This window comes from Ahaetulla prasina, chromosome 2, assembly GCF_028640845.1.
Source record: "Ahaetulla prasina isolate Xishuangbanna chromosome 2, ASM2864084v1, whole genome shotgun sequence".
NCBI lineage: Eukaryota > Metazoa > Chordata > Lepidosauria > Squamata > Colubridae > Ahaetulla > Ahaetulla prasina.
Genome location: NC_080540.1, coordinates 201,770,035 through 201,792,360, shown reverse-complemented (window position 1 = coordinate 201,792,360; position 22,326 = coordinate 201,770,035). Strand labels below are relative to the sequence as shown.

Genomic DNA, 22,326 nt, shown 5'->3' with positions numbered 1-22,326 from the left:
CAGCCGGCCAGCCAGCCAGCAAACGCTGCCCTGTTGCCCTGTGTGCCCGAGCCGGCAAGGTGCTCCGGACTGCAGACACATATTGGTGCCACAGGCTGGAGGACTGGGAGGGGAGGGAGGGAAACTCTGGCCTGCCCATCCTGGCCAACAGCTCTGCTCCCCTAGGAAGTGACTGCCAGGATCCCTTCTCCATGTCTTTGGGCATGCAAGCCATCGCCCGTTGCTCTTCTGGGTTCTGGCATACCAGCCAGCTGATCTTTGTGCACATATGTGTGCCAAAAACCAGAAGACCAGGTGGCCAGTGCATGCAGTGGCTGCTCTTCCAGTTTCTGGTGCTCCCGCATGGATGAAGACCAGCTGGCTGGTGTGCCTGAATCTGGAAGAGTAATGGGCGATGGCTCCTGTGCCTGGAGAGATGGCTCTGCGTGCCACATCTAGCACACGTGCCATCGGTTCACCATCATGGTCCTATACTATCATTTCTGTTTGAAAAGATGTATCAAGAATTTGAAGACCCACCACACCTCTGAAAAACAGGATGATGTCAATCCTATGCACAAGGACAACTTTACAAGGCATTTTTCCTTGTAGGCATCTTTTAATACATCTCACTGTATTTAATCCCCAACAGGCTCATATAGCAAGCCAAATTTCAGTTTGATCATACCCACTTTATGAAGAAAATGCAGTGGGATAGGAGTGAGTTTCTCTTGACTCCTTGTTTCACACCGTCCCACCTTAAGAACATACATGGGCTACAAAAAGAGCTAAGCAACATCCTGACAAATAAACATTATATGAATGCTAAATCTGTAGGTAAATTTTGCTAGGGTTAATCAATATTCTACTGTCATTTCAGTGCCATCTATGCTCAGATATGTGCATGTATGCCATCACCCTCATCCTCAGATCATGTTTGAAGCAATTTCATACCCTTAAAAGTGAATGCATACGTACCGTATGCCTATAATCTTGATTACAAGAAAAACTTCATATCCTCATGATTTTCTTTCTCAACCGTTGAATGACTAGAATGTCCATCATATTTCTGACCTACCATTGCCTGGATCTGGTTGTGAGCTGATCCTGTGAAAGGAATATAATCAGTGAATAACCTAGTCCTGTGTAGCGGGGGTGGGTTCTACTTACCTTTACTACAGCTTTGCAATGGGCCCGTTCTTCTGTGCATGCACAGAAACTTCCTGATGATGTCCGGGTCAGTGGGCGGAGCTTCCCGCTGGTTTTACTACTGGTTCTTGCAAACCGGTCCAAACCGGGGGCAACCGACCACTGCTGTGTGTGTTGTGCCTCGTCCGCTTTCGCCGCAGCCAGGGCCTTCTTATCTGCTTCCGAACGCTGAGGAATGTCCTAGCATGCCTCCCGGCCCCAGCCCTGGCTCCATGCCCAGACAGGCCGAGGAAGAAGAAGCGCCCCCAGCCCCCAGCCCTGGCTCCATGCCCAGGCAAACGGAGCAACTAGACCCCTCCCTCTCCCCCACAGCATGTGAGCCTGAGGAAGGTCAATTACCAACAGCTGCAGACTGGAGTGACCCTCGCTTCAGGAGAATTGATAGGCGGCGGCAACAGAAGGAAGGGAGGGGCAGGCCTGGATAAGTGCTGAGTCATGGAGCCACACCCCATGGCCTATATAAAGAATCTGCTTTCTGGCATTCTCTGAGTCAAGCAAAGTCTACCTTATCTTGCTGAAGTCACCTTCTGGTCTCCTGCCCGTCTTGAGAATTTTGCTAGGACTTTGGCAGAGCTGCAGAGGCACGCCTGATTCAGATTTCCCTGACCCGGCCGTCAGCAGAGGAATGGGACACGACAGTGTGGCCCATTCTTACATTCTAGGTATGGCACAGAAAATGAAAGAGGAAGAATTATGTTACCAGAATAATTTAAAAAAACAGAGCAGGTGTGAATCTCCTTTCTCCAACAGCTTTGGAGAATAGAATAAGGAGATGTTTATTACATTTCTTCAATTAACTCAAGATAATCAGTTATAAAGAAATATCATTGAAATGAATACTCATTGATAAACTTGGTTTTTTTATGTATTTATAGTTCCTGTTAGATTTGGTCTGCAGTAACAATAAATCTCAGCAACAGCTATAAATGTAGGATAATCTATTCTCAGAGATAAATGGATTCTAATGAATTTCTAATACAGGTAGCTCTCAACTTACAACCGTTCACTTAGTGACTGTTTGAGGTTACAACAGCACTGAAAAAAGTGACGTGACAATTTTTCACACTTATAACCATGGCAGCATCCCCATGGTCACATGATTTACATTTGGATGCTTGACAACAGACTCATATTTAGGATGGTTGCAGTGTCCTGGGGTCACGTGATCACCTTTTGCAATCTTCTGACAAGCAAAGTCAATGGGGAAATTAGATTGTGTTACTAATTTAACAACTATAATACTATAATACTAATTGTGTTACTAATTTAACAACTGCAATGATTCAATGTGCAGCACATATTAAGAAATGTGGCAAGAAAAGTCGCAAAATGGGGCAAAACTCACTCAACACATTCCTCATTTAGCAACATAAGTGCTCAATTGTGGTCATACGTTGAGGACTACTTGTATTCATTATAATAAAAAATATAGCATTTATTCAGGAACTTAATTGGAGTACTAAAATCTAATGCAAATTAAAAGAAAGAAGAATAGAAAGAAAGGCAAAGGTGCAAAAGAGAAGAAAAAAATGTAAAAAATAGAAAGTAAAATATAACCGAAGAGAAAGACAAGACCCTCTTGGTTTCTTAGTCCTTGGCTGGTAAGATATATTGTATTGCTTTTCTCAAGAAGGGATTAAAATGGTATAAAGGTCTCATTGGTATTAAATATTTTGCAAAGCTAAGTGGGCATGGGCTTAGCTGGAAAATATTTATTTAACCTAACTCAGATCTTGTGCTACGGTTTTAAAATTGACTTCTGCACATTTAACTGGCTATATATTTCATACTGGCTGAAATGACAAATGTTTTTGGTTCTAGAAGTTTTGGGGTTGGGAATGGTTTCTTCTGTTATGTAAAAGATGTGTGGATTGATAATTGAAGATGGACAGTCGAGTACAAAGATTACAGATGATGGTTTTTACATAATGGATAATCCACAGTTAAGCATCTTATTCAGATTCAAAAGATAGATAGCCAATTAGGGTCTTTTCAAGCTTCCTTATTTAAAGGCATGAACAGCACAGTCATCTATAGTTCAACAACAGCAAGAATTATTTGCAATGAATTCCAGAAGCTCCAACAAGATAACAAGGTAGGTTTTTCAGAAAGTTTGTTTAGAACATCTGTTTTCTTTTTGCTTATTTAAAAGAAATGTCATGTTCCTTAGCAGATATTAATGTGATCTTAAAGAGTTATCTCTTTATTATTTTCATGAGAGGAGACAGAGATCAGATAGCTGGATTCATAGATAAATGCCTAAAAGACATTTGTTCTCCGTTTTATGAGTTAGGCCTAGAACATATGTCGCCCATGAAGGTTTTCAGCTATTCTGCATATAACAGAGGTGCCAAACCTTGTTAGGAAAGATCTTGTCAGCTTAAATCAGTTCACTCTAAGCAGATAAATAGAATAGAATAGCATAACAGAGTTGGAAGGGACCTTGGAGGTTTTCTAATCCAACCCCTGCCCAGGCAGGATACCCTACACCACTTCAGACAAATGGTTATACAAACATCTTCTTTAAAACTTCCAGTGTTGGAGCATAAACAACTTCTAAGGGCAAGTTGTTCCACTGATTAATTGTTCTAACCGTTAGGAAACTTCTCCTTAGTTCTAATTTGCTTCTCTCCTTGATTAGTTTCTACCCATTGCTTCTCGTCCTGCCTTCAGGTGCTTTGGAGAATAGCTTGACTCCGTCTTCTTTGTGGCAGCCCCTGAGATACTGGAACACTGCTATCATGTCACCCCCGGTCCTTCGTTTCATTAAACTAGACATGCAGTTCCTGCAACCGTTCTTCATATGGTTTAGCTTCCAGTCCCCTCATCATCTTTGTTGCAGATATTGAAGATAAATATTGCAGATAAAGTCAGGACTTCTGGTGTGCAACTGGAGGAACTCTAGTTTTGAGAGAGCTGTGTGTGAATTCTCCCCCATTTGGACAATAGTTTTAAGAACTTTGTCTCAGCAAAATATTAAAGGAACTGAACTATTATGCAAAAAAAAAATCATCATCATGATTTTATGAACACATCCAGGGGAGTTTCTTAGCCACATTATAGAAGTGGTTTTCTATTACTTCCTTCAAAGTTATCTTTCTTTCATCTTCTTAGCCTACAGGTCTCAAATTTCGTAGTAGTCTCACATCCAGGTATTAATTAGCTCTGAGCCTGCTTAGCTTTTTCAAGATTAGCTAAGGTCAGAGAGGAGTTATTCTCTGCTGTTAATAAATTGTTAGGTAAGAAGCCACCATCTGTGATATCATCAGCTTCACCCTTGCTGAATGGGCTTTTTAGACCAGTGTTTCTCAACCTTGGTGATTTTAAGTTGTATGGACAAACCCTCAGAATCCCCCAGCCAGTATGCTGGCTAAGGAATACTGGGAGTTGAAGTCCAGACATCTCAAAGTTGAGAAACATTGGTCTGGAGTACTTCATATTATTTCACAGTCCTAAATATTCACAAGACTGGATAGATGGAAATTCTGCTGGGAGTTATTGTAATACAACCACTAGTGGTAACATCTAAAGATTGAGATCACATGATGTAGTTTAGATAACAACTGAATGGAGACTTTACGTTTTGCTTTCTGTAAAGTTTCAGTTATTTGTGAACCACAACCTAAAAAAACAACAACACTTTATCATTTGAAGCAACAGACAATGTAAAGTAGGTTTTCAGCAGGGCAGACTGTTTCAATTGTTACTTCACAACATCACATCACACAAGAAAACACTCACAACCAGGAGGGCCAGAAACCAGAGCTTGCTCAGAGAACTGTTGGAAGAAATATCCATCTGGGTTCAGTTCCAAGTGGGGACAAAGACACTGGAAACATGGAGGCTGCTTGGAAAGATGGTTTAATGGTGGTCAGGATCACATGGCTTGAGTTCCTGAACAGAAAAGGGGATGAGATCCTGTGCGCTCCCTGGCTTTATGCTTTTTCTGAGCTTTGAACTTTCTGGGGCACAGGAAGAGTATCCTGATTGGTTGTCAAACTCCCAGGTAGTCTAGGGGTCTTAGCTAACGTTGTAGGTTGTCTCTCAAGCTTGCTTGAGCCTTGCCATGTGGTGAGTTTCTGTTGCTAGATGAGTCCTATTGTGTTGCAAATGATGGTCCATTGACAAAGGTGGGGAGAATGAGTTTCTACCTCTGACCCATTGACAAAGGTGCGGGGAAATGAGTGAGCTTGACTGAGGCTTTAATGGCCCATTGACAAAGGTGGGGGGGGAGTCAGGAAGCTGCTTTGTCTTTAAAACATGTTTCTCCATTTCTCATCCAAGGAAATATATTCTGCCTTTTAAAATATTTTCTAAAATATTTCATTCTTCTAGGAGGGGGGGTGGATGCTAAATTCCTACAGAACAAGGTCAACCAAAGGGCACTGCTGTTCTCATTTTCCATTAACCATTGCAATAGGACAAAGGCAACCCAAGAAAACTTATGTGATACCTTATTATCTAGCTTAAAGGAGCCCTCTTGAGAATCACTTATAAGAGAGCATCCCAAATATCGATTGTAATATGGTGCACTTCCTGAACTAGATTCAAAATACGCTAATTAGTAGTTTGGGATGCACAGTACTGATACTTTTGCAAGATGTCGCATGAACCCTCTCCATGAGTTTGAAATGGTGTGGCCAGAGGGTGAACAGGTCTTTTGAAAAACAGACCTTTTCTCACTGTTTTAACTCTTGAGACAACGAATACTGATTAACGGTGAGTTTAAAAATCTTGGAGTTGTTTTTAATATAAGTATAAGCATGAATTGAATACATAAAAGGAATACAATTAAAAGGAATATTAGGACAGGGACGGTAGGCACGCTGGTGCTTTTATGCACGCCCCTTACAGACCTCTTAGCAATGGGGTGAGGTCAACAGTAGCCAGTCTAAGGTTAAAATTTTGGGGATTTTGGGATGAAACCACAGAGTCAGATAGTGCATTCCAGGCATTGACCACTCTGTTACTGAAGTCATATTTTCTGCAATTGAATTTGGAGCGGTTTACCTTAAGTTTGTATCTATTGTGTACTCGTGTATCGTTGTGGTTGAAGCTGAAGTAATCATTGACAGGACATTGTAGCAGATAATTTTATGAGCTATGCTTAGGTCATACCGAAAGCGGCGTAGTTCTAAATTTTCTAAACTCAGAATTTCAAGTCTGGTGGCATAAGGTATTTTGTTGTGAGCGGAGGAGTGGAGGACTCTTCTTGTGAAATATTTCTGGACACATTCAATTGTATTAATGTCCAATATGATATTATGATATTATATATTATATCATATTATATGATATTATGAGTCTGAGAAGGTGTCGGAAACAACCACTTTGGAGAAAGCAACAGATGATTTGGAAGCAGGTGTAAATTAATCAGATCCAGTGAAGACTGGTGTCATTTGCTGTAGAAAGCCCAAGAGATAAATGACATCTGTGATCATGAGCAGATATATTAACCGGGGAGATAATAAGCTGCTGTCTTTTGCATTCAAGCAATTCTCTCTGCTGTTGTTTCAGCAACCATCAATCTCAACAATTGCAATTCTGGGATGGTAGATGGTGGCAGGCCTCTTAAGGAAAGCCAAGTTAGAAAAAGTCTCACTGGATACAGAAGAAAGAATAAGATTGCAGCCATAAAATTATTCAAAGGGGGAGCTGTGAGAGAGAGAGTGGGTGGACAATGGCATGGAAAATTTGGGGGTGAATGGTTCAGGTGAAGTATTACATCACAAGGGGAAATAATGTCAGAGGTATGTTTAGGACAACCTATGATCTACAGGATCTCACATTTCTTTGTTCTCATTGTAGCCCTAAAAATTAATAGCCCTCTCACTATAGCCCCTCATATCATTTTCATCATAGTTCTTGCAATCTAGTTGAGCTAAATAACCAGACGTATATAGGGTATACCCCCTGAAAGTTGCTGCCAAGTTATAATATTCAATGTGGCCCAAGGCGAACATTATTGCATACACAGAGAATTATTAATTAATAATTAATTAAACATATTAATTGAGCTAATATAGTCTGTCTTTAATCACTTTAATAGTTGCATTTGTCCTTCTCAAAGTCACAATTTTGTCCTGAATTTGCCTTTTGTTTTTGTTTTTATTGTGGTTATCATCATATCACTTTAAAAACCAAGGGCAACCCTCCCAAAATGTTTCGAAAGTCCGAGCTAGAGAGATTGTTTGGGGAGGGGACAGCAACAGGCAGGATGTAAGAGAACAACAAGGAGCTCCTGAGGGTGGAGTCAAACGAGGAATCAGTCTGGAGTCCTCACCTTCCCATAAGCGGTCTAAGCCCAACCCTTCTTGAATTCCATTTAATTCTTATCTAGTGCTAATTAAATGCTGACCATTAGTTGACTCCATTCTTGTGTATAGACATGAGCAATAAATCAGCTTAACTTGAACTCAGCATGTGTGGTGCTGATTCTTTATGGCTGACACAGGTCCAGTTTCCTGTGACTGACATGAACATGCAAAGATCTCAAGGGCTGTTACTGCTTTCCATAGCACTTTTTTCTTCCTATTGTTTTTTAAAAATTATATTGTTCAGAGGGAATCATCTAGACATATATACTTCCCCCCCCCTTTTGCTTATCTTTTATTACAACAAAATTATCCTTAAGCTTAAATAATAGGCTTTGCCTGCAAAAGAAGCCTCCTCCCTAGGATCTAATTGCAAAATGCAAAGGTCTAAAATTACACAATTGTTTCACGGCCAGAGACAGATGTAGTACATTTCCACATTTTGATTTAAGGAAAAAAAAGACTACCCCTCAGCATCTTCTCCCTGATATAGTTTAAGAGGAGCACTTTCTGCCACACATAATCATCTACTACCTTGCAAATATTTCATAGTAGATATAGACAGTCAGATTTTGACCCACTAAAATCTAGGACAACTCTTCACATGGTGTTCCCACTGCTCTGGCTCCATCTCCTTTTGCTTTTGTGAGTCCATGGTGGTGTTGCTATTGTGGTGCATGCTAAGATGCTAAGGGCCTAGTTTTCCATTGTAAATGTTGGAACTCTTTGACGTTTGGGAGCAAACCATTCCTACTGGCAGGAACTTCAATCTCTTAACTCAGGAGTGTCAAACTCAAGGCCCAGGGGCCGGATTCGGCCCACGGGTGCTTAGATCTGGCCAGTGGGGTCACCTGGGAAACAGCGAAGGACCAGCCTGCGGTGCCTCTACCAGTGAAAATGGAGTTCAGGAGGGCTGTGGGCAGCCCTCCCGAGCTGTTTTTACTGGCAGAGGGTTGCAGGAGGCCATTGCAGCTGAAAACAGAGCTCAGGAGCCCATTTTCGCTGGCAGAGCGCTTGGGCCACCACAGGCGCCCCTGACATGAGTGATGTTGAGCTGGCCATGCAAATCCTGGCCATGCCCATCCCGGCCCCCTGAGTTCAAACACAACCCTGATGCAGCCCTCAATGAAATCAAATTTGACACCCCTGTCTTAACTTCCCATTCCACATAGAGCAGCATTTCTTAATTTCACGAGTTTAAGATATGTGGACTTTTGACTCCCAGATTTCCTCAGCCAGCATCTTAATGATGCTGAGATTGAGAAACACCCCCGAAGAGATTTAGCTGCAGTAGTAACATGCCTTCTTGTTCCTGTTCCATTGTTTGTCACTTTTTAAAAATTGTGAAGAGCGAGATGGTTCTTCGACAACTCTCCTGCATTTTATCAACTGAAGTGACTTTTTTTTTCCAAAATACCAAACGAGCAATCAAAAGTGTGTTGTGGTGTTGTTTTTTTTAATGTTCTCCCACTGGTCAGCTGGAAGATTCTTTAACTGGGTCATATGGGGAATCTCAGCATTTTGCGGTCGGCTGAGTTGAGAACAATTGTGGTTCACAAGCTGTTCCTAAGGATCTATAGCATTTATCAGAAGAGGGTTAAGGAAGCTGTTTCACCTCTTTTTCTTAAAAAAAATATACGATGCTTTGTATGTGAAGTTAGGAACAAGCCATCTAATTATTTGGCCTTTTGAGTTGCTTAGTGCTCACCTTGTTCTGTGACTTGACCTCAGATTTAACTCGTTTATCCACTTGTGACAGTATCTTGCAGAGCTTACCTGTAGGACTGTATGCCCTGACTTTGAACTCAAAGCGAGGGAAGAATCTTTGTTGTTAAGTATTAGAAGATGAATGCCGGTAAGCAAGTAAATAAAAACAAGACATTATGGTAGATAGAGCTGTCTTTTTAATCTGGGCTGAATTGTGTTGCTTTACAGAATGAAATACAATCACTACACCCTCCTGATGACCCTGATCTTCATGATTAATGATTGCATGGGACAGACTTCATGTGTGGTGGACTCATTCACTGTGAAGGAAGACTTTGACCCCAAACGGGTAACTATCAACACTTACTAATATCAAGGGAAAAGAGCATGTGGATTGAATTAAAGGCATTAGTTGAAGTCCACATAACTTTGGGTTTGTGAACCAGATTTGGTTTCTAAAATGTGTCACTCTTACCAGAGTCAGGGTTTTGATTATTATTTTTTTAATCTCAACTTACTGTGCTCCTAGGAACCTACTTGCAAGTATTCCGCTTTGTTTTATAGTTTTGGCTTAGGAGATACGTATACTGTACAGTATATGGCAGTGATGGCTAACTTTTTCTGGACCGAGTGCCCAAAGCGTGCACATGCAAATGCACCCATGCACATTCAAACCTCCAAAATGCAATCCACGCGCAGCCCCCGTGCATGCCCTCTGCCCCCCACACATGTGCAGCAGAGACCCGATGACCAGCTGCCCGGTGGGAGGCACGCATGCATGCGTGGCAGAGCTAAACTGGGGTGACAGCGTACATGCCCACAGAGAAGATGTTGTGTGCCATAGGTTCACCATCACGGTATACGGGATGGGGGAAATGGTCTGCTGTATCTGTTTCATGCCCCTACTGTAGCTAACTTAGGAAGGAGGCTGATCACCAAGGCAGGTAAAATAACCTAAAATCTCCTTCAAATCCAGCTCTACTCTTGCTGATTTCATAGCAGTCAGGTCCATATGCCATCCATATTTTTTGACAATAATATGAGAGCAATATCACATTGTTTTCGCTTGGTTGTTTGGTTGTGTTGTTTTTTGAAAACTTTTCATTCATTCATTCATTCCATTCCATTCCATTCATTCATGATTTTGTGTTGCCCATCTCGTCTACAAACATTAATTAATGGCTCACAAACATTATTGGTCAGTAAAACATTACACAATAAATAACAATAATAATTTACAATTAAAGGTTGGGAGGAAGGGAGTGTGGTGCACATAGGGAGAGGTGGGGATCTTCTCTTAACCCGTCAACCAATGTTTCAAAGGGCAGGAACCATGGCCCAAAAGGCTCTTTTCCTGGATCCCATCAGTCAAAAGTCCTTGACTGATGAGGTCCATAGCATGTCCTTTCTGCAGGCTGGTCCTATTGGGGTGAGATGGGTCCTCAGTTAGCCTGGACCCAGATGAACTTCCCAGTCTATTCCACACTCTTTATATTTCTTGGTGGTTCCTATTTAATTTAATTTCCTAGCCCAAAGAAGTGGCTATTAACTCAGGGTTCTCCAGGGAGAACCAAAGAGATGGAAGGGGGCTTTGGGCCATTGAATCCAAAACACTGGGACAAAGTGTCTCATGTAGATAAATGACAGATTGGTGAACCTGTGTCTGTCCAGTTTTTGCTGAATTATACTCTCAGCAGCCCCAACCCATATGCCAATAGCGAGGGACGATGGGAGACATAATTCAATAAATCTATAAGGACACATATTTCCCAATTCAGCCTCTGCTGGATGGCTTCCCATGAGGAAAACAAGTAGTGTATTCCTCCAACAGTTTTGTTCCATTATTAATTGATCCTTTATGTTAAGAATTTTCTTAATGTACAACTGAATGTGTCATCTTGCAAATAGCTACCTAAAGTAGTGGCCAAAATTGTGGAAACCTTTTGGGAAATGTGTATTTTTGAGGTTTGATGGCTAATTAACGCCACCTTTTTTGGAGTTTCAAGATAATCATATTCCACTGCTGGAATGGCCTGGGAATACCCAACCCAATTGAAAAACTATGGTGTTGACTAAAGAAACTTGTTAGTCAGAAGTGACCCAGCAATAAAACCTAGTTAATAAAAGCAATCATTCAATCTTGGTTTCACATTAGAGCAGCTGCAGAACTAAAAGACTTGGTTCACTCCATGGGAAGACGCGGTAAGGCTGTAATTCATGCTTAAGGTTACCCAACATAGTATTAACTGACATGATAATTTTTGCATATCTCATTTTTTCTATGTGTTTCACTTTTCTCCTTTATACTGCAACTGCAATTCTAATAGCAAATCCTTCATAAAAGTTATTGCATTACATTCTTGATTAAATTATCTTTCCATTGATATATAATTTTATGGTACTACTCCAAAAAAAAAAAAGTGGTGTTATTAGCTAGTTTTAGAAAATACACTTTTCCCAAAAGGTTTCCACAATTTTGGCCACTACCGTAGTAGTGCCCTCACAAACAACAGTGAAAATGACCACTTTTTTACCGTAAGAAATAGATTATTACTTGATTCTCCTGTTTGAATGGCTTTCAGCTTTCATTAATTTCTATTTATTTATATTCTGCCTTTATATGTGTTTTCCTCCTCCTATTGTCCCCACAACAACAATCCTGGAAGGTGAGTTGGGCTGAGAGGAGGACTGGCCCAAAGTCACCCAACTGGCTTTTATGGGTGTGGAATTCAGTCTCCTGGTTTCTAGCCAGGCACCTTAATCACTAGATCAAACTTCCAACTATTTAGAGAGATTCAGGAGATGGTTTCACTGTATCCAAATTAGACATCTGTTTAAGGTCTGTGTTTAAATTAAGGACAGGTAGGCAATCAGTTTGCAAGAGTAGCTCCATCTTTCCATCAGATCCAGTTAATACTTTAGCTTGCACTCATGTCTCGTGCAGTGTTCGTCATGAAGTTGTATTCACTTTCCTAGTAACCTTGCCTATATATATATATTTTGTATTTTAGTATGCAGGTAAATGGTACGCTCTGGCCAAGAAAGACCCAGAAGGATTGTTTCTACAGGATAATATCTCCGCTGAATACACCATTGAGGAGGATGGGACTATGACTGCGTCTTCCAAAGGCAGAATGAAGCTTTTTGGGTAAGCTGCAGCTGCCTATGAATAACTAGCGTTTCCGTGTATCATTAGGCACTTGTTCGTTTTATGCAGAATTACATTTTTGTGATCAAGGTGCCCAGGGACTATGATGTTGGAAGTCATGAAGTGGAAGCCTTGGCTCATATAGCCATGGTTCATTGAATAAAACTGAGTTTTTATAAATGTCTCACACATCACAATGACCTGTTTCACCCAGCAAGATCGGGCCTAGCAATAGCAATAGCAATAGCAATAGCAATAGCAATAGCAATAGCAATAGCAATAGCAATAGCAACAGCATGTTTCTCCAAAAATAAGACCAGGTCTTATATTAATTTTTGCTCCAAAAGACACATTAGGGCTTATTTTCTGGTTAGGTCTTATTTTGGGGGAAATACAGTACTAAATGCATCCATCTTGCTGAGAATCTTAACTGGGGCTTATTTTTGCGGTAAGGCTTATATTACAAGTATCCTGAAAAATCATGCTAGGACTTATTTTCCAGTTAGATCCTATTTTTGGGGAAACAGGGTAGCAAGAGCAAGAGCACTTAGATTTATTTATAGATTTGCAGCCCTCTCTAAGCGATTTACAGAGTCAGCATATTGCCCCCCAACAATCTGGGTCCTCATTTTACTGACCTCAGAAGGATAGAAAGCTGAATCAACCTTGAGCTGTGAGACTCAAACTGCCAAACTGCTGGCAACCGGCAGTCAGCAGAAGTAGCCTGCAATACTGCATTCTAACCACTGCTTTAGGTTAAGCAACCTATGTCATTATTTATTTATTTATTCAGTGGATTCTTATCCTGCATTTACTATTTTTTATAAATACCTCAAGGTGACAAATGTGTCTAGTATTCTTTCCTTCTTCTATTTTTACCACAGTAAAAACCCTGCAAGGTGAATTGGGCGGAGAGAGAGTGACAGGCCCAAAGTTTTTATGCCTCAGAGGGGACTGGGTCTCCTGTTTTCCGCCTGGTGCCTTAACCACATGATATGTGAATTCAGGCATTGTGAAGTCTGCAAATAAGTAAAATGAGGTCTGACAGATGATTTGGTTATCAAAGTCTTAAACTGCAGAGTTAACCATCAGCAATGTTGGGAATTGTAATCCAAAGGATATAGAGGGCACCAAGTTGCCATTGCTGAAAATTACATTATATGTTTAGATTGTGTAGCAGTGATTAGTGTGTGTCAATTCAATTGTCTGTTGTCACTAATGCAGGTAATACTTGACTTACGTTTGTTTAGTGATCATTCAAAATTAAAACGGTACCAAAAAAGTGACTTATGAACCATTTTTCACACTTATGACCGTTGCACCATCCCCATGGTCACGTGATCAAAATTAAGATGTTTGGCAACTGATTCATATTTATGATGGTTCCAGTGTCCTGGGGTCATGTGATCACCTTTTGCAACTTTCTAGCAAGCAAAGTCCACGGGAAAGCCAGATTCATTTAACAACCATGTAACTACCCTGTTTCCCCCAAAATAAGACATCCCTTAATAATAAGCCCAATCGGGCTTTTGAGTGCATGGCAATAAGGCCAAACACTTATTTCAGGGTTCAAAAAAGTATAAGACAGGATCTTATTTTCGGGGAAACATGGTCATTTAACAACTGCAGTGACTCATGTCTGAATTTACACAATATAACAAACCAGAAAAATCACAGAATGACTTAGGTTTATGCATCATACTAACTAAGCCACAAAAATCCCAACCAAGTTTTAAAAAATACAAAATTTAGCATTTTTGTGGAAATGCAGAGACCTTAGGTCCGTTGTACACATTGCATGAACAAAAAGGAATAACTAACCAATAGAATAGAATAGAATAGAATTTTTATTGGCCAAGTGTGATTGGACACACAAGGAATTTGTCTTGGTGCATATGCTCTCAGTGTACATAAAAGAAAAGATACGTTCATCAAGGTACAACATTTACAACACAATTGATGGTCAATATATCAATATAAATCATAAGGATTGCCAGCAACAAGTTATAGTCATACAGTCATAAGTGGAAAGAGATTGGTGATGGGAACTATGAAACGATTAATAGTAGTGCAGATTCAGTATTGCAGAGCAGATGCGAGACAAGCAGATTGCACTTGGCATGACATAGTATGGCTTTGAGCTATCTTCTTAATAAACCAGTGTTTTGAAATCTCAGCAAGTTTAAGATGTGTGGACTTCAACTCCCAGAATTCCCCAGCCAGTATGTATTTACTGTGATAAACAGTATAGTACTGAAATCAGAACACGATGCAAGCACAGTATATTCCAGACAAAAGAACAATATGTTAGTTACATAGAAAAATTTAAAATTAATTTCAATGTCTTTCTGTTTTAGATTCTGGATGGTCTGTGCTGATATGGCTGCTCAATATTCGGTACCTGACCCCACCACACCAGCCAAGATGTTCATGAATTACCAAGGGCTGGCAAGCTATTTGTCAAGTGGAGGTCAGTTTCCCCCCCCCCCCAGTTTTTAAGCAGAGCATGAAAGCAACATCATTTTCCTACCTACTTTTTAAAAATATATTATTAAAACTTTTAAAAGTGAAGTTAAAAACTAACACAAATTAATATAAATAAATTAAAATAAATAAATAAATAAAATAAATAAGGCAGCGTTCTTGGACCAACACTCTTCATATTATACATTAATGATCTCTGTGACCATATCACAAGTAATTGTGTTCTCTTTGCTGACGATGTCAAACTATTTAACACCACCAACAATACAGCTACCCTTCAAAAAGACCTTGACTTTGTGTCTGAATGGTCTAAAACTTGGCAACTCCAAATCTCAACCAGCAAACGCTCAGTCTTACACATTGGAAAAAAGAACCTAAACACTAAGTACAAGCTTGATGGACATTACCTTACAGATGACCCCCACCCTGTTAAAGACCTTGGAGTTTTCATATCAAATGATCTAAGTGCCAAAGCCCACTGTAACTACATTGCAAAAAAGGTTTTAAGAGTTGTAAACCTAATCTTGCGTAGCTTCTTCTCCAAAAACACTACACTACTAACCAGAGAATATAAAACATTTGCTAGACCAATTCTTGAATACAGCTCGCTTGTCTGGAACCCATACCACATTTCTGACATCAATACAATTGAATGTGTCCAAAAATATTTTACAAGAAGAGTTTTTTGTTTTTTTTTGTTTACATTTATACCCCGCCCTTCTCCGAAGACTCAGGGCGGCTTACAGTGTATAAGGCAATAGTCTCATTCTATTTGTATATTTTTACAAAGTCAACTTATTGCCCCCCCAACAATCTGGGTCCTCATTTTACCTACCTTATAAAGGATGGAAGGCTGAGTCAACTCCTCTGAATACAACAAAATACATTATGCCACCAGACTTGAAATCCTGGATTTAGAAAATTTAGAACTCCGCCGCCTTCGACATGACCTGAGTTTAACTCATAGAATCATCTATTACAATGTCCTTCCTGTCAAAGACTACTTCAGCTTCAATTGCAACAATACACAAGCACACAATAGATTTAAGTTTAATGTTAACCGCTCCAATCTTGATTGCAGAAAATATGACTTCAGTAACAGAGTTGTTAATACTTGGAATACACTACCTGACTCTGTGGTCTCTTCCCAAAATCCCCAAAGCTTTAACCCAAAACTGTCTACTATTGATCTCACCCCATTCCTGAGGTCTGTAAGGGGCCTGCATAAGAGCACAAGCGTGCCTACCGTTCCTGTCCTATTGTTTCCTTTCATTATAGCCAATTAATATAGTTATTACATACTTATGCTTATATATATGTTTATATATTGTATAGTTATTTCATACTTATGCTTATATATACTGTGTGACAAAATAAATAAATAAAATAAATAAAAAATAAATAAATAAGATAAAGGGGAAATGAAAGAGAAAGCTAACAGTGAAAGAAAGAAAAAGAAAAATAGAAAAGAAAAAAAGGTACCAAGGAGTTGTTTCCAATTTTCTTTAAAATACTTATTGGTGCAATTTACTTCTTTTTCTTCTTTCTACAAACTCTCCTGCCTAATCATTAACTTATTTATATCATTTCTCAGTTAGAAAGAGACATCATCTCTGATAATGGAGTAAATATATGGTACATTTATTGCATTGTATGCCATTGATATGGTAACAATGGGAGGACGGGGTGGCTCAGTGGCTAAGATGCTGAGCTTGTCAATCAGAAGGTTGGCAGTTCAGCGGTTCAAATCCCTAGTGCCGCATAATGGAGTGAGCTCCCGTTACTTGTCCCAGCTTCTGCCAACCTAGTAGTTCGAAAGCATGTAAAATATGCAAGTAGAAAAATAAGGACCATTTTGGTGGGAAGGTAACATTGCTCCGTGTGTCTTCGGCATCGAGTCATGCCAGCTACATAACCATGGAGACATCTTTGGACAGTGCTGGCTTTTTGGCTTAGAAACGGAGATGAGCACCGCCCCTAGAGCTGGAAACAACTAGCACACATGTGTGGGGAAACCTTTATTTATTTATTTATTTATTTATTTATTTATTTATTTATTTATTTATTTATTTATTTATTTTGTCACAACAATATGTATAAGCATCGTACAAAAAGGTTATATAATATATAAACATATATATGAGTAAATATTAGGAGGTATAAGCATATATATATATAGGAAGAAGAAAAGAAAAACAATAGGACAGGAACGGTAGGCACGTTTGTGCTCTTATGCACGCCCCTTATGGTCCTCTTAGGAATGGGGTGAGGTCAATAGTAGAAAGTTTTTGGTTAAAGTTTTTAGGATTATGGGACGAGACCACAGAGTCAGGTAAAGTGTTCCAAGCACTAATGATTCTGTTACAGAAATCATATTTTCTGCAATCTAGATTAAAGCGGTTAACATTAAGTTTAAATCTATTGGTTGCTCTTGTATTATTGCAATTAAAGCTGAAGTAGTCTTTAACAGGAAGGACATTACAATAGATGATTCTATGAGTTAAACTTAGGTCTTGTCGAAGGCGATGGAGTTCCAAGTTTTCTAAGCCTAGGATTTCAAGTCTGGTGGGATAAGGTATTTTGTTGTTTTCAGAGGAATGGAGAACTCTTCTTGTAAAATATTTCTGGACACGTTCAATTGTATTTACCGTATGTCATTAATATATCTTATCTTTAATGACTATTATTTCATCTTCTGGTAGAGAATTCCATAGTTCAATTAGGTGTTGCATAGGGAAAAAAGGAAAGTTTTGAATCTCTCACTAGTTTTATTAGATGACTTCAGAATGAGAGAGGAAGAGACCCTTCTATTTAATTTCACCATGTTGTGCATAATTTTAGGCATCTCTACCCTACCCTTCCAGCCACTTTTTTGAATCTCCTGTAAGTTTATAGCCAAGAATGTAGAGGAAAAACCCATGTGTCATACGTCCATGTAATCCTAAATATATCAAAATATTCTGTAATGGTGCTTAAAATCCAATATTATATCCATTTGAGATAGTGCACTTGAGATAGAAGCACTCTCAAAAGTATTTCTTCAAAAGGCAATGGGACTGTTTTTTTTCTTGAGGAAGAACATTTATTTTTTCTGGAGGTTCTTCTTCGTCAAGGAAAAAACAGTCCAGTTACCTTTTGAAGAAGCACTTTTGAGACAGCGATGACCTGGATGACTGAGAATCTCCACAGACGTATATCTATTTGCAGTCTTTCTGGCATTATCTTATTGCTTTGTATGCATATCTCTCTATTTATTGTTGATTGTATGACTCACTATTTAATTACAAAAATATTCAAGATGGCTTCAGTAAGAATGAAAATGATGTCCTAATTCTAAAGAATTTCCAATTCCTTCCTGTAATGCCAGAAGAACATTATAAAATAAATTCAGTTTAAAACTTGGTGATGAGGCAGATCAAATTTAGAGGTTTCCAAACCTTGGCTATTTTAAGACATGTGGACTTTAATTCCCAAAATACCTCAGCTAGATAGGGAATTCTGGAAGTTGAAGTCCACACATCTTAAAGTTGCCAAGGTTAGGAAACTCTGCTTTAGGGTGTATTTCAAATGGTGGGCATCATGACTTGAAAAACATCTTAATAATGGTGGGAAAATATAAGTTGTTATATTTTTTGGTAAGAAAAAATATGTCACCCTACTTCTTTTTCCTCTCTCCTTTGTGCTGCTTTCTATCTTTGTTAAAAAAAAAAAAAGATGAGCAACAATTTGGAGACATTAAGATATTAATCCCTCAAATGAAAAATCTGGTCAACTGTTCTCTTTGTCTTTTCAAAGTCTAGGCCCTACACCAGGGGTGTCAAATTCAAGGCCCGCAGGGGTGCTTAGATCTGGCCCACGGGGCTGACCTGGAAACAGCAAAGGACTGGCCCACAGTGCCTCTGCAAGCAAAAATGGAGCTTGGAAGGGCTGCATGTGGCCTGCCCAAGCTCCGTTTTCAGCAGTGACGGCTTCCTGCAGCCCTCTGCCAGCGAAAACGGAGCTCAAGAGGGCCACCCTTCAGGGCTCCGTTTGCTGGCAGAGGGCTGCAGGAGACCCTCGCAGCTGAAAATGGAGCCTGGGAGGACCGTATGGAGGCTGCAGGATGTCTAGCTGGCCATGCCCACTTGGTCCCCCAAAGTCAAACACAACCCTGATACGACCCTCAATGAAATTGAGTTTGACACCCCTGCCCTACAGTCTCAGGAAGGTTTTTCTAAGTTCTGAATGATTTTTTGTGTGTGGAAAAAAAACATGCAGGAAGGGCACGGGGTCCATGAATTAATAATACTGATCCTTTCATTTCTGACACGATCAATAGTTACCAGAACTCATTACGTATACTGGATTTTGTATTCCAGGTGATAATTACTGGGTGATTGACACAGATTACGATAACTATGCCATCACTTATGCCTGCCGCACTCTGAAGGAGGATGGATCCTGTGACGATGGTTACGCCATTGTTTTCTCCCGCAACCCTCGGGGCTTTCCCCCCGCCATTCAGAAAATTGTGCAGCAGAAGCAGGAGGAAGTCTGCATGTCTGGCCTATTCCAGCCTGTGCTACAGACAGGTATGTGGAAAGGCCCAATGGCTCCAGTCATGAATTTGAATTATTTGGGGCAACACGAGGCAGGGGTGGGTTCTACTTACCTTTACTACCAGTTCGTATCGTGCCCCCACGCGCACTTTTGATGATGTTTGGGTCAGTGGGTGGAGCCTCCCGCCAGTTTTACTACCGGTTCTATAGAATCGGTCTGAACCGGGGGCAACCCACCACTGACTCGAGGCACTGATCTACCAGAAGACCGAATTTGATATTGTCTACGAAAAGGAAGAAGCTGGGAAGAATGTTTCAGTCTGGGCAATTGTAGTCCTGGCCTCAGATTCTAAGATCATGAGAATTCCTGGTGCATGATCAATACAATTCAGGATAGTGCTCTGGTTCATACTTTGCTCCAAATCATGTTAGCACTGATAATGTTACCTATTTCAGAAACATCTGAAAGACAGCAACCTAGCTCAGAGAGCAACAAGGACCCTTCATAATATAGTTTAATTGGTTTGGCTATGTGAACCTTAATAAACCATAGGATTTAAAAAATTAGGGTTAAATAAATTAGGGTTAAATAAACCATACCACAGCATGATAATTCAGCCAAGGTCTCCAATCACAGATGATAAAAATGCTTCTGCGAAGACTACATATAGAAAGCCTTCCACTTTTTCTTCAACCACAATTATGAATTTTTTAAAAAAAGCTTGAGATTGCAGTCATCTTTTCTAGCAAAGAATCTCTTAAATAAAACCAAATCTGCCTCAGAATTAAAGTTGTACTATTGCCAGGTCATTTTAAGGTCTGAACCTCAGTTGTAATATTTATTGTTTCTCCTATAGATAAAAGTAAGGAATGTAAAAACTGCCTTGTGGAATTGCCATGTACAGAAATAAGTAAATATATGATCTGGGCAAATTTTTCTTGCATTACGGGCACTAAAGGGTATTTATTTTGTTTGTCTCCACAGGGGCTTGTTAAAGCAAAACTCGTCCAGTCCAGAGATGAAGTAAAAGGCCTGATGTTTACATCTCAAACATGTTCCTCACAAATTCTTTGAATCGTTTTTTCCCCCCCAAAGCACATTTAAGTTCTGATTTCTAGTATTTAGATTTTTGAAAGAAAACTGGCTCAAGTATACAGCAAATTACTTCTCAGATTCTTGCATTAACTGATGCATCAGTTTAAAAACTAGACCTTTTTCAATTATCTTTTAATTTAACCTTTCTTGGGCAATATTAATCTGGTATGGTGCTGAATCCTTCAGCAAAAGATACAGGCCTTATGAATGTAATTTTCCTACTGCAGACTTTCTCAAAATCCTATGCCAACTTTTCCCTCTCTTGCAATAATTCCATCTCTTGACTTATTAATTTAAATAGAGAAGCATCAGTTATACACAAGATGTTTATGGAGATTCTCGGTCATCTAAGTCATGGTTGTCCCAAAGGTGCTTTCTTTCAAAAGGCAACTGGACTTTCCCCCCCTTTTTTTCTTTTACCAAAACAAGAAAGTCAAGTTGCCTTTTGAAAACACCTTTAGGTTAGACACAAAAGTTATGTATGGAAGGACAAACTATTTGAAAATTGTAGTTCACAGAATTCTTAGCCTAGATATTGCAAGGGGAGGCTTTCTATGGGGCCTCTGCTATTCTTTGTGTAGTTCCATCCAAAATGGACAATCTCCAGTATGCTATTGCATATTGCATCTGCTAGAAATATAGAATTGAGGAAGCTTCTCAAATGAAGATCCTGCAGACCATCCACTGTATCTGCTTACCAAGGAAAGAGAACGGCATGGCTTTCTTGTTTGAGCGTTTTATTCAACAGATGAAGTTTTCCTGGGCAATTGGAATACTACATCCAGTTTTGGTCGCCACGATGTAAAAAAGATGTTGAGACTCTAGAAAGAGTGCAAAGAAGAGCAACTAAGATGATTAGGGGAGTGGAGGCTAAAGCATATGAAGAACGGAGAAATGTCTAGTTTATGAAGAGAAGAACTAGGGGAGACATAATAGCAGTATTCTAATATCTCAGGGGTTGCCACAAAGAAGAGGGAGTCAAACTATTCTCCAAAGTACCTGAGGGTAGGACAAGAAGCAATGGGTGGAAACTAATCAAGGAGAGAAGCAACTTAGAACTAAGGATAAATTTCCTGAGTTAGAACAATGAATCAGTGGAACAACTTGCCTCCAGAAATTGTGAATGCTCCAAAAATGGAAGTTTTTAAGATGTTGGATAACCATTTGTCTGAAGTGGTATAGAGTTTCCTCCCTGAGCAGGGGGTTGGACTAAAAGACCTCCAAGGTCCCTTCCAACTCTATTATTCTATTCTAATCAATTCTGGCTTTAGCTTTACTCCTTACTGCGCTTGTCTAATTATTTAGCAATTTATCTGGTATTTCTCAGTAGGATTTGGAAATTATGCTCCACGGAGGAGACATTTATTTTATAAGTTTGAACAATGGGGTTTTTTTGTTTTTGGATGGTGGTCAAAAGGGGCATTGCATTCATTCATTAGCTCATGCTTAAAGATCCTTAAAAGTATTATTTTCCCTATTACCATTTTCAAATCCCTCCGTTGTTCACCGATTAACCGTTTTACCTCCTACGTATGCAGGGCATAGATCATGGATGACATCAAAGCACATTTTATTTAGCTTAGGCAGTTCCTCCTTCTCTTTATTCCTTGGAACATTTTCTATACCAACACAATCCCTGTTGGTATAGTGTCTTGGAAGTATGGATAAAATGGTCCAAGAATTGTCTTTCTAATGCTGCAATGTAATTTATAACTGTGTAAGAATAAACATTGCTATGAATAAGGATAAGAATCCATTTGAATGAATAAACCTCATTATGAACCTTTCTTGTCCATTTTTGTTGTTGCTCAGTCCAGCTCTTTGGACCAAATCTGCCCAAAATCATACCCA

At 39.6% G+C, this 22,326-nt stretch overlaps 1 protein-coding gene across 1 annotated transcript; it reads left to right on the top strand.

The window, feature by feature from the left end:
• The first annotated feature begins 1,816 nt into the window (after window positions 1–1,816).
• Window positions 1,817–22,178, top strand: LOC131193235 (purpurin-like). The gene is made up of 6 exons (XM_058173230.1): window positions 1,817–1,850; window positions 9,438–9,558; window positions 12,221–12,357; window positions 14,715–14,827; window positions 19,200–19,412; window positions 20,365–22,178. Exons 2-6 carry the CDS (start codon window positions 9,439–9,441, stop codon window positions 20,373–20,375), a joined length of 594 nt encoding a protein of 197 aa, XP_058029213.1. The 5' UTR covers window positions 1,817–1,850; window position 9,438; the 3' UTR covers window positions 20,376–22,178.
• The last annotated feature ends 148 nt before the right edge of the window (window positions 22,179–22,326 follow it).

What these genes read in the sequence shown, in the direction of transcription:
- LOC131193235 (XM_058173230.1), top strand. Translation starts at nt 9,439, where the DNA reads ATGAAATACAATCACTACACCCTCCTGATGACCCTGATCTTCATGATT. An exon ending in GGCAGAATGAAGCTTTTTGG is followed by an intron (nt 12,358 to 14,714) that starts GTAAGCTGCAGC and finishes TTTCTGTTTTAG; the next exon opens with ATTCTGGATGGTCTGTGCTG. An exon ending in AAGCTATTTGTCAAGTGGAG is followed by an intron (nt 14,828 to 19,199) that starts GTCAGTTTCCCC and finishes TTTGTATTCCAG; the next exon opens with GTGATAATTACTGGGTGATT.